A 17136-nucleotide genomic window follows, 5' to 3' on the forward strand; every position below is an offset into this window, starting at 1 on the left:
TGGTACCTCTACCGCATGCAGAGACTTGATGATTATCGAGATACGAGACTTTTCTAACAAATGAAGAGATTTGATGATTGACCAAAGAGGGGGGCTTCGACCCGGGCGACCACCCACCTCGCCAACCATAAAAGCCACCACTGCGCACCGATAATAACATTGCTGAACGTGTAGCATTTAACTTATTTAGCTTTTCAAAGGACACTCCCTAGTTGTTCTCGTTGAGCACACGAGATTCCCGAAAGAGCGAATATATATTAAAATGAAGATCATGTATATCAGAACTGTTCGACCTCAGTTCGACAGATAATTAAAACGAACATGACTACATACAGCGGTGACATCCTCACGAAAACAAACGAAGGGGGAATGGTTCACTATAACCTCGGTTTACCATATTTTGGAAATCTGAAAAGAGGACACTTTTTCAAAATTTTCAGACTCGCAAAACCGGAGGAAAATCCTGAAAAAATGGTAAATTTTCCCCACTTCGTGGTCGGTTGACTAAAAAAAGGTCAACTCTCTCGCTCAGTGCCCAAAATACGATTTTTCTTTCACGTTATCAGGTGGTTGACCACAAAAACAAAAATACCGAAATACCCGCCGGAGCGTACTTCGGTGCTGATTTACGGCATCTCGCAGTCGAATTTGGCTGTCAATTTGACCAAAATTCTCAAACATGAGGACAAAATCTCAAAAAAGAGGACAAAAGGGCGTACTCCGAGGACGCTTTCAAAAAAGAGGACAAATTCTCTTAAGAGAGGAAGTATCGTAACCCTAATATAACCAATTAACCATGCTAACGCATGACATCGAACAACACCGGATAGGAATTCATCGTGATTGAACATACCCCAAAATCATATTTTTACGTATTCTAGACATACCCACGAGACATAGAAAATTGGCATAATTAGGTTAACTACCAGATATCACGAAGCCTACAGCACGAGATGGAACAACACCGAGTCGGAATTTATTCTGATTGAATATAACCCCAAGACCTAATCGAGACCGGATCCTAGCCTAATCGAGATGATCCCAGATGATCCTTTTACGGTTTTGCGTTTGCCGGCCGGTCTTTTCTCGTGAATCCCAGTGTTTTCTCATGTACCATTCGCGATGCCAAGCGAGAAACGACAAGGACGCCATGATATTCATGATACGAGGAACGAGTATGAAGGAATGACATGTTATATCGCATGAGGAATGCTGAACTTCCCGTATGTTACCCATGATTAGTAGCATAAAAACGAGATTCGCGAACACAGCTAAAGCAATTGGCACGACTAACAAGAATCTATTGCATTTTGAGTATAACATTTTCAATTGGTCATGGAGTGACTGTTTCAGCTCGGTTCGTGGCTCGTTGTACATCACATAGTATGCCGCATCTGGGAAGCTTCCGAAAGTATCCACACAGGCTTCATACATTTTCACGTGGTCATCAGTTTCGCAAATGTCCCAGTGGTATGTGCAAGCGATTTCCATTGCCACGCATATGATGATAAGGAGATTGATATCCCATCGGTACCCGTTGCACTCGGTCAATGTAAATAAACTCGAAATGGCAATGAACCGTATATTGATCTTTAATGTCTCCGGCATGTTCTTGAATCCTGTCAAAGATCAATATTGTAAGTGTTTGCTAACGACCAAACGTTACTGCAGTTGTGTAAAATTGAGTGTTGTATTTTGAAATTTCCAGTAAATAGTAGCTAATAAAACTAGATTAGGGTTGCCATATTTTTGTGAAGCAAATTCCGGACACTCTTTAGCGCCCACTAGCGGATTTTAAAATGAGTTGTAACACATTGACCGCCAATATGACGTCACACTAGCAAAGCATTGTCCATCGACTATATACACTATACAGGAATGAAGTCGAACATAGGTCATGAATTGAGCCATCTGTAACGTGAGCTCTGGTGATTGCTACTTGCTAGGGTTTGCAATAGATTCCTCCACTTAAATCATCTGGCGGGTCGTGTCTGGCATGTCAGGATTGTGTTTGACAGCCCTGCTATACAGTGAGTTCGGTGCGGCTATCTGCTTATGTCTTTTAATCAGGTCCGAAACAACATTTTTCTCCCCCCCCCCTTCCTCCCGAAAAGTACTGATCTTGGGCCACCATAGGGTAGTGTATCTAACTTGTTTGGCACTTGCTATATGCATTTGGCTGTTGAATTTTATGTATGAATTCTGTCAAAAATATTGATTCTTCGATATATTATGCTATTATAAAATGCACCAGCAGGTTGATTTCCAACCTTTTATGCTCGCAACCTCGTTTCCCACTTGAAAATGTTCCGTGGCAAAGCTCAAAACTTGTGAAGCTGATTACTAAAAAAATTCAGCTTGCACAAACTTACTCACGGCCTATAGGAAGCTGATTACGTCCAACATCATCGCGATCTCCAGATAAAGGCGGACGAGCCCTAAATCAGGAACCACTGTCTGTGATTGAAGCATCCAATCGGCTTTAACCAACTCTAGGAATATACCGTTAGCTTATAATTGCGATTACAATCAGACTTATTTCAGTAAATGATGGTTATTTATATTTATTTTGATTGCATGTTTTGCCGAGGGTGGTGCCTGAAGCCCATACTAATATCATTATACGTTGCATTAACTCGCGCGCGGCGCGAAGAACAATTTTGAATAGCATAAATCTGCTTGAAAATAACATTGTTAATGTTGATTTACGAAAAACTTTGGAGCCTGCTTCACGCCTTCAAAATTCCGGACATTTAGGCATATTTTAGAAATTCCTCCCGGACGCAGATTTTTCAGTGAAATTCCGGACATGTCCGGGAAATTCCGGACGTATGGCAACCCTAAACTAGATGCATTTGTATAATCTTGAATGATCTTCATAAAACATACGGATTAGTAAACACACGTAGGAAGTGAATTAATATCGCAATAAAATACGCTTATCTTATTAATATAATCACAATATGATATGCTGGAATAGCGCAGAGATTTGTACAATGGCGCAATGCGCAAATGCTACCTCCGCTATACCAGTATGTGCGGAGTGCGGCCAGTCATTTATCCCAGTTCCAGCCAAGCGCAAAGCATATGTGATATCCTAACACGCCAGTGGTGCCATAGAGACGTCACTACATCTCTCTTCCCCAGAGAGAGCGCAAGCATACGCGACAAAAAAAACAAGAAGACATACAATGACAAGCACAGCATGGATACAATACACACTCGGAAAGGCAATATTCAAATTCTGTACCAGGAGGAACTTATTTAAATCTACAAACGTAATCAGCTCCTAAATTCCAACAGTTGCTACGCATCAGCGATGTGCATTTCTGCTTCGTCCGGAACTGATGACTAAGGTGGCGCCTCGAGACTCTCTTGTCTCTATCGATTCCATGTTTGCTCAGATGCCAAATAGCTGTACATAGATACACTCAGAACTTTAGAAAAAACAGCAATTGGCTAGATATTCAATTCCCAAAGTATAAGTTATTATATTTGTTCTGTTTTGCCTCGAGTTGAGCATGGAAGAGTACTAGTTCATCCGTCGCTATGTCGACCTAGTATTGTGTAGTCACCTTTCAAAGAGTTACGAATTTGTATTAGGAACCACACTACAAAAAATAATTAGACCAATTTGGCCTCAACACTTAAAGTACCGTAATATTTTATCACAAAAAGTCTTAAAGTCTCTTAATGACCAATAGCAACTTACCAAGAACTTTTTATCTCAATGCTGAGACTGAAATTGATCATGTCCAATGTCCATTCAACATGGTCAAGCTCAACCAGTCCCAGTTTTAAGACTTCACTTTATTAGTAATACTTGAAATTTCTGAAAATGAGACTAAATCATCTTAGTGTCGAGAATATGAGACAAACATTGCAAATTATATTTTGTAGTGCATTGTAGTGTTCATGAAAATTGAACTCATCTGACCATACACGGAAAAGCGCCCAGTGCGAGCGTACACTCCGGTAGGGAGCATGCATCTCACTCTACCGTACTAGATACCATGACGAAGTGGTCGAGAACCGAGAAGCGTAAATTTGGTTCCACTTACGTTGTGCGTGAAATTGTGTCAAATACATTTCCATAGCATTTAGGCTTGTATCTTCATGCTGCGTCATCAATCATTCATGCACAGTAGTTTAAGCATTTACGAATCTGGAAATACAAATAGAAATGTTTAGTTAAAATTGTAATGTTGAGTGTAGCGGTCGATGCAGCGGCTTGTTGCAAGACACGCTGGTATAGTGCTTGATTGGAGTCGACGCTACGGCTACAGTTCCTGTTGTACGCACTAGTCAACTGGCTAATGACCGCTCTGAGTATACTCTCGCAATCCTGATCACACACGCAGATCCAAGGAGCTCTCTTTTATAGCACAGAACAGCCAAATAGTAGTCATAGTGGTCAGAAACTTGTAGATTTACCAGGTTCAAATGATACTGCGGCTAAATAAGAAATAGAAAGAATAAATGAAGCGAAATGGAGCCAATTGTCTATATCTTACGACTGCAGCGCGAGCGCACCTACCTGAATGTGCGGGCTCTGAGAACACGTGCCTCGCAGAGTGCTTGTGCCGTCACGGTTGTGGTTTCGAGAGTGACCTATTTATGCTTTCGCGCACGACGGAATTGGGACACCCAATTACATTGAGTGTTGATAGAGTTATAAATAGAAACACCCTAGGAATATTTTGCTAATGCACTTTATGAGGCAAGCACTGATATATGTGATATAACTCTTAAAAAACAAGAATCTGAATATTCAATACAATAATACATCATGCTAAACTGCGTCAGCAACATCGTTAGAAAATATCGAAGACGATCAAAATCGACATTGAGATCGTGTCAAGTTATACTCATCACGAAAAGAGCTGCTGCGCTTGCAACATATAGCCTAATACATATAATAATGCGCAGAGCTGCACCAAAGTATAGTAAATATCACGAGATAATATGGCTGTAGATTACTAATCTACGGAGGTTAGTAATATATTGATTCTATTCTATACCATGGCCCGTGTCATTCAACGGCGTAGACACAAGCAAATCTCACGGCTCACTACGATTGGTCTACGACACACTTTACATTTGACTAAAGGCACTTTGACGGTAATTATTGACCGGCTTGCCGAGCGCGAAATTTGATAAAATTGGTATCAATCGAAAGTTACCGCGGTACTCATTGCTAAAATATAAATTTTATTCTGCTCGTGGTCCTGGAACCCCCAAAATCAGCCTCGAACGTTGCATTGTAACGGAGTTTGGTATTGAGACTCAACGATGCCGTCTGCAAGCGTATATTGGCCGTTGTTGCGCAAATGATTGAGCATTCGCGCTCTCACTCTCGTCTCGTGCGAACTTGCTCCGAGCTGCGCTGTATTATTCCAGACAGCCGTCAGACTACCGTCAAATTGCCTTTAGGCAAATTGAAAGTGTGACGTAGCCCAATCGTAGTAAGCCATGTGATTTGCTTGTGTCCACTTAATTGTAGGACACTATGATGGTACCATTCAACTTGGCTCGTTGACAAATTCTCAATTTTATGCTAAATTTATCAATATTGCAGCAACTTATTGGTAAATTTTCATAATGGCCAGTCTCCTGGCAGCATAAACATGTCTTTGAGATGTCAAGACAAATGGATAATGGGTATCCAGGGTTAGAGGCTTGTACCACCTTTTCAAAGTCCTCAAATTGAGGTTGCTATCGTGCCGGCGACTAACACCACTCGCGAATTCGATCTACCCGGCATCGCGCACTTCGGAATCTTGGGTTGCACTATAGATTACTACCCTACACGGAGGTTAGTAATATAGGTTAGTAATCTATTGTTGCACTATCGAATGTAAACATGGAACGGCAAACATACACATCACCATCTTTTCCTCTAGCAGTCAAGGTGACTGATCATGGGAGAAGTTGATCAAACCCAGGTGTCTGAAATGCCTGAATCAAATTTAATATTCCTGTTGTTTTCTTATGACCTTGACAAGTTTCCTGCTCACGAGTTTCGTTGCTTTGGGCGTTGCCGTTTATGCGTCTTAAAGGTCAACTGCATCTTCATGACAACTTTGCGGAATCATGTTCAGAATTTTTTTTCATACCGAAATTACCGACTTTCCGTGTTTCAACTCAATCGGAAATTGCCGTAATTTTGACTGAAAGTTCCAATATTGGCATGTTTACAGAAAAAGCAGAATGTGCATTGTGACGTCAAGTGAGTGACACATATTATCAACACCGGTCACAGCGGCTGTTAGTGTTCTCGCAGTTTTTATTCCAGTCAGTTATGGCCGAGGTTTCCATTGTAACGGATTTGCCAAGTGATATTAAGACTGAGTCCGAGTACTCGGATGTCGAATGTAAGTATCATTTTTGCACGTACTTACAAAATTACCGTTTAAATGCCGGATTGGTTCAGGTGTTGATGCGCTCGATCCCACGTCAGTGGAACCCCTTGCTTATGATGGGTCATGATCAGCCTAGCTTGCTCAGCGCAAGCCACTCGTCGAGACTACATGAAATACAGTTGTATATATAGTCTGTAGTGTAATAGCTCGTTTCAGTCATGTATCTTGATAAGTTTTTGCTGTAAGGAGGTTCCGAGAGTTACTGACAGAATTAAAGTGTATCACAGAATTGCCAGGATGCAATTCAGTGTGTCTGGACGTTGACGTATTGCAGATGTCCTACTATGGATATCAACAGGAATATGGCTGCAGGATAATAACATCGACTTCAATGCATGAATGGGATGAGTCTCTGATTCAGTTGCAAAATACTTTTCTCGCACTAATACACTTGTTTTCACTTTTCAGGAAGTTGAAACATACTGCCTACAGAAATTGTGTTCGCTGGGTACGGTGATTCTGTGGCCAAAACCAGCGGAAAATCCTGCCTGCATGCGTTGTTACTGCTGTCCGAACAAATTTTAGTCAAATTCTTACAAAGGATTCCAGTTCAGTAACGCCACATTGTGACTGTACAATTGTATTCCAAATAATAAACGCATATAACTCATCGACCAAAATAACTACTGTGTCAGGCAGAAAAGCATATCGGGTTTTATGTCGGTCGGGCAATAGCTTCTCCTCTGCTAATTTTGATTATGCTGCTAGTCAGAGGAGGTGGAACGGTCTCAGCACAATCGCTCAACTCAACAGTTTCTGGTCCAGTTCTGATGAGTGCTTGAACTTCTTCGACAAGCTCATTGCAGTAATCTAGAACAGGCATAACAATATGACGAAATCTTATGATGCGGTCAGATCGACGGCAGTTACCAAATGTTGAATTTTCAAGTATCTTGTGGACCGTACTTTCCCCATTTTTGTACTTCGGGTATTTGACCGCGGTGCTCCTTCTTTCGACATTTTGTGAGTTTTCGAGCAATTTTCATTGAAATGCAGGATTGCCAACTGTATCCTACAAAAAATGCATAATTGATGAGGCTAGTAATTATGCCAAAATCTGATATAGGTTGTTTTGAATAGCAGAGACACTGCAAGGTACCTACCTGGCTTTTTGACTGAAATATGGTTGCAGTGATATAACTTTCGGCAGAAATGATTGAGGAGGGCATTGAATGATTCACTTCCAGCAGTGTTTCCATTCGGCGATAGATGGCGTATGTCATTTTTCATTCGCGTGGAGTAAAGAACATCGCAAATCCTTTCATATGCCAATGAATCTGAAAATGGATTGTCATAATGGTAAACAACAGAATCAAAGATGCTATTCATTGTAACTTAAATTTAGGCCTATATGTATCAGGTATATATGCTGAATGGAGCAGTTTGTTTCTTTTTGGTACAGTCAAGTAGCCTAAACCAGACTCTTGCACGTCCGACTCTGATTGACACATTGGACAATGTTGAAAAATGCTCACCAGCTTCTTGCTATTCTCCAGACATTCCTCTGAATCTGAATGCCTGCAAATCAATATCTTGGTGAAGACTTGGTACAAATATGATTACACTGTTCAAGTACTCACTCTGACTCGCCATCTAACTCTGTTGGTTGGAAGCTATCATCACTTGACAGGGATTGGGCAACTCTAAACGGCGGAACGAGCGGACTGCGGAGCGGAACTTGCGATACTAAACAGCGGACCGAGCGGAACTGCGGACCGAGCGGACCGTAGCAAAATAGCTCAATACTAAACGGCGGACCGCGGAACAGCGGAACATGTAATACTAAACGGCGGACCGAGCGGAACTGCGGACCGAGCGGACCATAACAAAATAGCTCAATACTAAACGGCGGACCGCGGAACAGCGGAACATGTAATACTAAACGGCGGACGGAGCGGAACTGCGGACCGGCGGACTATCACAGCGCCACGCATCTCTGGAGCCCTACGCAACAAGCGGGCTAAGGCAATCGATATCATAATAATCTGACATATCCAATGTAGACTACTTAGACGTAGCCTACATATCTCTATCAGCTGAAGGATATTGCGCGAAAATTGGTAGGACCCTAATACATTCCGTGGACCCAGTTCTACCCTTACAAGTCAAGGAAAGGCTGGTGTGTGCTCGCTTGTACCGAAACGCATAGAAAAGTATCAACAGCGCAGCGTTTCTCTGTGGCGCGTTTGCACATCGCTATTGCCGCGACGTCAGCTGATCCCACTCTCGCCGCTCGGCCGCATCCTTGCTCTTGAGCGAGTCTCTCGTTTCGCCAGACATCATTGTTGCGTCACACTGCCAACCTACTCGACAATGAATAATTGGGGGCTGATTGTGGGGGTTCCAGGGCCATGAGTGGAATAAAATTTATATTTTCGCAAGCAGTACAGCGTCAGCTTTCGATTGATACCCGATTCATCAAATTTAATGCTCGGCAAGTCGGTCAAAAATCACCGTCAAATTGCCTGTAGCCAAATGGAAACTGTGACGTGATACAATTTCATTGAACCGTGCGATTTGCTTGTGTCGACACCATATAGGACACTATGATGCGGCCGAGCGGCGAGAGTGGGATCAGCAGACGTCGCGGCAATAGCAATGTGCAACCGCGCCACAGAGAAACGCTGCGCTGTTAATACTTTTTCTATGCGTTTCGGTACAAGCGAGCACACACCAGCCTTTCCTTGACTTGTAAGGGTAAAACTGGGTCCACAGAATGTATTTGGTCCCTACCAATTTTCGCGCAATATCCTTCAGCTGATAAAGATATGTAGGCTACGTCTAAGTAGTCTACACTGGATATGTCAGATTATTATGATATCGATTGCCTTAGCCCGCTTGTTGCGTAGGGCTCCAGAGACACGTCGCGCTGTTGATGGCGGGTGTCGAACTGTCGATACTTTCTATAGTCGCTTTTATGGTTAAGTGTGAGCAAGGGGCATTGAGCATGAGCATACATCACAAGCTTTTATTTGATCCGTATGGGTAGGACTTGGTCCGCGAATGCAGCAGGTAAAATGTTGATTGTTGAATAAAGTTTAACAGCAGGAGTGTCGAATTAAACTGGTATCGCTGTCCGGATTCAATCCGTTACTAGAAAGCTTGCGGGCCATACCTGCCAAATGATTCCAAAATGTTACCACCAAATTCATACCTTTGTTTTTCACTGGAATCAGGGATATCTAGAACTTCTAGATATCCCTGGCTGGAATATATCTGATATCACTATAAACGTTGACGTTGGAATTTGGTTTAGCATTTTTCAATCACCAAATAGTTTTTTTGAATGCCGGGGACCTTTTGCGTCAATAGTAATACAGTGGTATCACAGATATTTGAATTATATTCATTCTGTAGCCTGTATATATATTCCTACTGTAACTTACGTAAAACGGATTTGCAGTATTTTTTTCGCATCTGTGAATAACTGAATGTCCATTGTCCATTCGGCCCAACAGAGTTTGCACTTTTTCGCCTTCTCGGAATTTGGCAAGGTCACCGACGTGGTGCTTATGGGGACCAGAGTGAAAACTCAACACTGCAGTTGTATTACTACAATATGATCTATTTACATTATCTAAATTTGCTGTCTTGAGTGAATCTTATTACTTGAAAGTATATTTTTCTTACTAGAAATATCTCTAACAGCTGAAGGATTGCGCGAAAATTGGTAGGGACGAAATACATTCTGTGGACCCAGTTCTACCATTACAAGTCAAGGAAAGGCTGGTGTGTGCTCGCTTTTAGCGAAGCGCATAGAAAAAGTATCAACAGCGCCACGCATCTCTGGAGCCCTACGCAACAAGCGGGCTAAGGCAATCGATATCATAATAATCTGACATATCCAATGTAGACTACTTAGACGTAGCCTACATATCTCTATCAGCTGAAGGATATTGCGCGAAAATTGGTAGGGCCCTAATACATTCCGTGGACCCAGTTCTACCCTTACAAGTCAAGGAAAGGCTGGTGTGTGCTCGCTTGTACCGAAACGCATAGAAAAAGTATCAACAGCGCAGCGTTTCTCTGTGGCGCGGTTGCACATTGCTATTGCCGCGACGTCAGCTGATCCCACTCTCGCCGCTCGGCCGCATCCTTGCTCTTGAGCTAGTCTCTCGTTCCGCCAGACATCATTGTTGCGTCACACTGCCAATCCACTCGACAATGAATAATTGGGGGCTGATTGTGGGGGTTCCAGGGCCGCGAGCGGAATAAAATTTATATTTTCGTAATCAGTGCAGAGTTAGCTTTCGATTGATATCCGATTCATCAAATTTAATGCTCGGCAAGCCGGTCAAAAATCACCGTCAAATTGCCTGTAGCCAAATGGAAACTGTGACGTGATACAATTTCATTGAACCGTGCGATTTGCTTGTGTCGACACCATATAGGACACTATGGTGACACCGAGCACTCTAGGCCGAGCGAGGTGGATGTTACAGTAAAGGATCGCTACTGATGCGTGTCGTTCGACATCCTCCTATCTGTTCATGACATCGCATTGTGTCTTATCGCATTGTACATTGTGTGTAACTTGTTCAGATGAAAAATATAACCCAATGATATTATATTAAGCATATTCATCTTAGTCTGCTATGACATTATTCAGTCAGTCCACGATATGCGTTTGTGTAATCTGTCGTCTGACCCGTCGTTTTAATTGAGAAATCCTTCTGGTATTTGTATAGGAAGTTGTTATAATTAGGTTTTCCCTTACTAAAGTGTCGTATTCGAGCAAAAAACTACTTTCTAGATGGCAGAAAGTAAACAGTTCGTATTCTAACTTTAAATTAATCGGTTAATTTGGATATAGTCCAGAAACGTAACCACTAGAAGAGTGAGCAGATGAAAACCTACTGGCATGTTCCAAAATAAAAAAGTACTTTCCTTATTTAGCTAGATATAGACTAAGAACACCATCACCGACGTGATGGAAACATCTATCGAAAAGAGAGCATCAGAGTTAGTTAGCTAGTTACTTTTCATTATAATTACTACTCAAGCAGAAACTTAGAAATTTCCCCTCGATCAGAGATAGTCGATATATACCAGGGGTTGCCAACCTGCATCCGTAGAAGGAAATTTGTGCGGCCGTGGACACGTATTAATTCAATTAGTATGTGTAGGCGGCCGTCGACATGCAATTTGGATTTACGGATTGACTCCCGATTTCTTGAGATATTTTAATAAATCTTGAAATTTTCTTCGCGCTGCGCGCGATTCATGTGACTTCGATTTTCGATTTTAATATAGTAGCGCTCTTTGCAATCAGAACTCCACCTCACAGATGCGAACAGCAGAGTAAAATGATTGATGCGCCTCATATAGAAATACCAACTCGGAATCGTGAGATCCTCCCTATACCAACAGTCAAGAAATAACAGCATGCAAAAAAGTGACCAATAACAAATGCGAACAGCAGGGGAAAAGTGCGCCTCATATAGAAATACAAACTCGGAATCGTGTGCTCCTCCCTATTCCGATAATCCTGATGGGAGGTCAAGAAATAACAGAATGCAAAAAAGTGACTAATAACAATTGGCCCAGCCGAAAATAGATCATCAACATCATTTATAACTTTCCCTAAATTTTCGAAAACACCCCTCCATCAACTCTACCTGTGAATCTGATCACATGGACCGAGAAAGGATAAATGTTTGATAGTAATATGTAAAACTACTTATATTAATAATGAAATTCATCAATGAATCTGAAAACTATTTCGTGCTCCGCGTGACTATGAACGGGCGCATAACATATTACCAGGACCACTCGCAGGCTACATGAGTAGTCGAAATGCGGCCGTGAATGGCATGGCCATCCCTGATATATAGGCCTACCACGTCTGTGTAGTGTTAGTAGAGTGCTGCATTGCAACCAGGACATCATGTCTTGGGGTATGTTTGGAGTGTGTTGGTACTGTGTTGCAACCTGGACATCATGTCTGGGGTATGTTTGTGGTGTGTTGGTACTGTGTTGCAGCCCGGACATCATGTCTGGGGAATGTTTGTGGTTTGTTCGTACTGTGTTGCAACCAGGACATCATGTCTGGGGTATGTTTGAGGTGTGTTCGTACTGCATTGCAACCTGGACATCAAGTTTGCGGTGTGTTGGTACTATGTTGCCACACTTGAAGACACGCCATAGTTACCCTAGACAAGATGTCCTTATGTTCGGTATGCTCCTTATTGCTCAAAATGAATGGCCAGGGATATCTAAAATTCCCTAGAAAGGCACCCTTTGAGAAATTAGGAGTATTGCGGCATTTGCGAGTTGCGCCTGATCCGTGGTTCGCTGTTTACATTGTGGTCTTTGTAGTAGTCCGCTCGGTCCGCAGTTCCGCTCGGTCCGCCGTTTAGTATTGCAAGTTCCGCTAGTTCCGCGGTCCGCTCGTTCCGCCGTTTAGTATTGAGTTATTTTGGTATGGTCCGCTCGGTCCGCAGTTCCGCTTGGTCCGCCGTTTAGTATTACATGTTCCGCGGTCCGCCGTTTAGAGTTGCCCACAGGGATTGGATATCACTTTCACAGTCTTCATAATCCTCTCCAGCAATAGGGTTTCGTTTGGACAGCGATGAAAAGACACTTTGGGTACCGAATATCGCGTATTCGCGTATAACCATACGAGACACCAGATGTACCTCCGTGCCTCATCTTCTTCATACCTTCCATATTCACAATCAAATCCAGTATCAAAATCAATCCCAACACGAATAACTATCTGTTTACCACGCTGAGCTATACCAGGACTTTAGCCGTGTCACTCACATGACGTCATTTCATAGCTGAATGATTTCATATCCGTTTTTCAGCTTTTCGATTTATAATTTAAATTACTTGAAAACTATTATGTAATTTCAATTTTTATTATTTTATTCCTATTCCTAACCACATAACGTACGATATAAGGCAAAGTCATTTTTAATATGCAGTTGACCTTTAAGAATATCTCCAGTTTTGCAGTAGCGTCAAGAAATCTTTTTCCATCTAGTATACGGGTGAAGCAATAATATTAATAATTTGTAATGCAGTATGGCTTAAAATGGCAGTTGCAGCTGGACTTGGTTGTCGTGTTCACAAGGCAAACGAAATGATCCACATAGCGCATTGTAGCTCCCATCTCCTCGCCTCTCGTACCCGGATAATATGCATAGTTTTACATCAAAGACTATTTTTCTCCGCATTGTGCCTTTGTAGATTTCGTGTACTGACTGTTACATCGGACGCTGATTATAGCGCGTGCGACTGATTGATTGCTTGTTAATTAGTTGGAATCGTGTTGTTTGATGATCGTGAATATTGGGACTCAGAGCTCGTGTGACCCGTGGAGAGAGAGGTCGTTGTTGCGTTGCAGTTGTGCCATTTTCTATTTTTGCATCTTTTAAATATACTTCTCACAAGCTATCGCGGCCCATCATCAAGAATGGCCAGTTTCAAGGTGACGGATGTGTTGACGCGGTATGATGGAGCGGGTGATATCGCAACATGGATAAAGCAGGCGAAACTGGCAAAAGCTTTGCTAAAACTTGAGGATTTGGCTGTAGTAATCCCGATGTTTCTCGACGGTGATGCATTTGCCGTGTACGACCAGTTACCGGAGACTGAGAAGAAGGACGAAAATCGTGTCGAAGAGGCTCTGTTGCGTGCCTTCGCCTGCGATCAGTTTTCGGCGTATCAGGAATTCAAGATGAGGGTGTTGAATGAAGGAGAGTCGGTCGACGTTTTCATTGCCGACTTGAAACGATTGGCAAAGTTGGCGGGCATCGGGGAAAACGAAGACGAACAGCTGTTGAAAGTATCTTTTGTCGTGGGGTTGCCAAAACGTGTGTCTGCTCAGATAAGGGCGACACCAAAGGTGGAGCAGTTAAAATTGACGGAGTTGGTATCGATAGCACGTGCCCTCGTTACCGATCATGGATTGGATGGTGCCGAGATGAGCGCCGTTGCCAATTCTTATGGTAAAGAAAGAAGAGTGCGGTGTTTTCTGTGTGGTGGACCTCATTTAAGAATATTCTGCAAATCGATTGTGTGTTTTCGTTGCAAAGAAAGCGGCCACATTGCTCGATACTGCCAAAAGGTTGACCGACGACAGGGAAACGAGGGTGGGGAGCTGTGTGCGCCAGCAACGTCCCCATCAGATGGAATGGCGCATTGATTTCTAGGATGTCCATTATAGCGTGCGGTCGAAGTATTATGGCACTTTTTGATACCGGGTGTACTCAATCCTTGGTAAACCTGAGTTTAGTGAAAGGTCGGAGAATTTTCAGATCCTACAAGGTGGTGTTGTCGGCTGATGGTGCGAGAATGAAAATTGAAGGTGAAGCAATAATTCCGATCGAAATAGATGGAAAACTTCTCGACGTTCGGTGTGTAGTGGTAAAATCGCTGATTCCTGGTCTTGATTTCGTCGTGGGCACAGACGTTCTGAAGCATTTCAAATTCGTACTGGATCATGGACGTCCGAGTATATGTGCGACTGCGTCGTGCGAATTTGTAGCGGGCGAGAAGAGTCTATTACCGAGAAGACCCGTTGAAAGTGCCGTTGCTAGCGAACTGTCCGTTCAGAAAAGAAACTATGCTGTCAGTTTCAACGGAAATATGTGGATTGTCGAGTGGGAGTGGAAGAGCACGCCAGTGCTGAAGAATCGAGTCGGAGTGTACAGAATCGCAGACGGGGCGGTTTTTGAGAAGTTCCGGTCAGAAGTAGAACGATGGATTGACAACGGCTGGTTGGTGGAGACTCGATCAAAAACCGCTGGCGTGATTCCTCTAATGGCGGTCGTTCAAGAAAGAAAAAACAAGGTTCGACCAGTTTTGGATTTCCGAGAACTCAACGAGTTTGTCGAATGCAGTGGGGCAGACGCGGACGTTTGCCAAGAGAAATTGAGGAAATGGAGGCAGATGCCGGCAAACTGCGCACTAGTGGACCTTCGCGACGCATACATGCAGGTGGGCGTGTCGTCTAATTGTAGTCGATATCAAATGATCGAATTCGAAGGTGGGACGTACGAGCTGAAGAGACTGGGATTCGGACTCAATTGCGCTCCTGAAATAATGAAATCGATCGTTTCGAAAGTGCTGTCTTCCGACGAGCGTGTATCGGCCGCTACAGATCATTATTACGACGACATCATCGTGAATCTCGACCTAATTAGCGTTGAGGCAGTCGTGAGTCTCTTGTCAAAGTATGGTCTTCGATGCAAGCCGCCAGAAAGAATACAAGACGCGAGTGTTTTGGGTTTGAAATTGCATGAAGTTGGCGACCTGTTACGTTGGAAGCGATCTAATGCGCTGGATTTTCCAATTTCAGATTCCATGTCAAAGAGAGAAGTATTTTCGATATGCGGCAAATTGGTCGGTCATTATCCAATTGCCGGTTGGTTGCGAGTAGCTACCAGTTTCGTCAAACGTTCGTGTGTCGGCGCGACATGGGATTCTGCGGCGGGTGTCGTAGCGGTGGACAGATTGTCGGAGGTCGCAAGAAAAGTGACGAAAGAGGACCCAGTCGCAGGTGTCTGGTCAGTGCCTTCATTTGGTAAATGGAGTTTGTGGTGCGACGCAAGTAAGATAGCTCTTGGCGCCCTGTTGGAGAAAGATGGAAAGGCGGTGGAGGATGGGGCATGGCTAAGAAAGGAAGACGATGGGTCACATATAAATTTGGCTGAATTGAATGCGGTGGTGAAAGGCGTAAACATGGCGGTGAAGTGGGAGGCGAGAGAGTTCACTGTGTATACCGATTCGGCTACCGTCCACGCCTGGTTATCTTCTCTGCTTAAGAAGGACAGGAAGATCAGAGTTTCTGGACTGTCCGAGATGCTGGTGAAGAGAAGACTCACTTTGCTTGACGAGACTATGGATGCGTACGGAATAAAATGGTCTGTGGAGTTGGTTCCGTCGCACAAGAACAAAGCCGATGCGTTGACGCGAGTTTCAAAGGAGTGGCTCAAAAAGACTTGCGTTGCGGCGGTCACGCATTCAGTCGATATGTCCACCGACGCGGTGAAGAGAATTCACAACATGAATCACCGGGGTGTTGATACGACGCTTCATTTCTGCAAGCAGGTGTGTCCCCATATCACAAAAGACACCGTACAGTCGGTAGTTGAACAATGTGATGTTTGCAAGTCGATCGATCCCCAACCGCGACGTTGGGTTGGTGGCGAATTGAGCGTGACCGAAGACTGGGAAAGATTAGCGACTGATGTTACGCACCTCGCGAACGGTAAAAAGTATTTAACAATCATCGATTGCGGTCCCAGCAGGTACGCCGTGTGGAGAGAGATCAAAGGCGAATCGGATATGGTGATTACGAAGGCTTTGGAAGACATTTTCTCGGGATACGGGCCGCCTCGACAATTGCTGTGTGACAATGCGAAATCATTTCGATCGCATCGTCTGAGACAATTGTGTAATGTTTGGCGAGTCGATTTGGAATTTAGATGTGCATATCGACCGTCGGGAAATGCGATCATTGAGCGACACCACAGAACGATCAAGACCATGAATGCGAGAACGGGAGTGAGTATACAAGAGTGTGTTTTTTGGTATAATTTGTCTCCGCAGAGTAGCACGAACTTGGTACCGGCTGAAAAGATATTCTCACGTACATGGCGTAACCCCTTCCTGGAATCGTCAGAAGAGACAACCGTAAGCCGAACCGAGCCCAAGGTGCGCGACTTGTCCGTTGAGGACCTTGTCTGGGTGAAGCCGGCGAACA

At 43.5% G+C, this 17136-nt stretch overlaps 1 protein-coding gene across 2 annotated transcripts in view; it reads right to left on the minus strand.

The window, feature by feature from the left end:
* Positions 1-235: 235 nt before the first annotated feature.
* LOC145438089 (uncharacterized) overlaps positions 236-17136 on the minus strand; it is a 93860-nt gene continuing 76959 nt past the window's right edge. The window contains exons 2-3 of one of the 2 annotated variants that reach the window (XM_080315486.1): positions 4062-4280; positions 236-1619 (exon numbers count right to left, since the gene is read on the minus strand). In XM_080315486.1, coding sequence (XP_080171612.1) covers positions 1027-1619; positions 4062-4128 — 660 coding nt within the window. In that variant the 5' untranslated portion in view covers positions 4129-4280 and the 3' untranslated portion in view covers positions 236-1026. Of the gene's footprint in view, positions 1620-4061; positions 5256-17136 lie in introns of those variants that run through there. The other variant, XM_080315487.1, reaches the window with a different exon arrangement.

Source organism: Botryllus schlosseri, chromosome 4 (genome assembly GCF_051294905.1).
Source record: "Botryllus schlosseri isolate E-star chromosome 4, Bs_hap1, whole genome shotgun sequence".
Classification (NCBI taxonomy): Eukaryota; Metazoa; Chordata; class Ascidiacea; order Stolidobranchia; family Styelidae; genus Botryllus; species Botryllus schlosseri.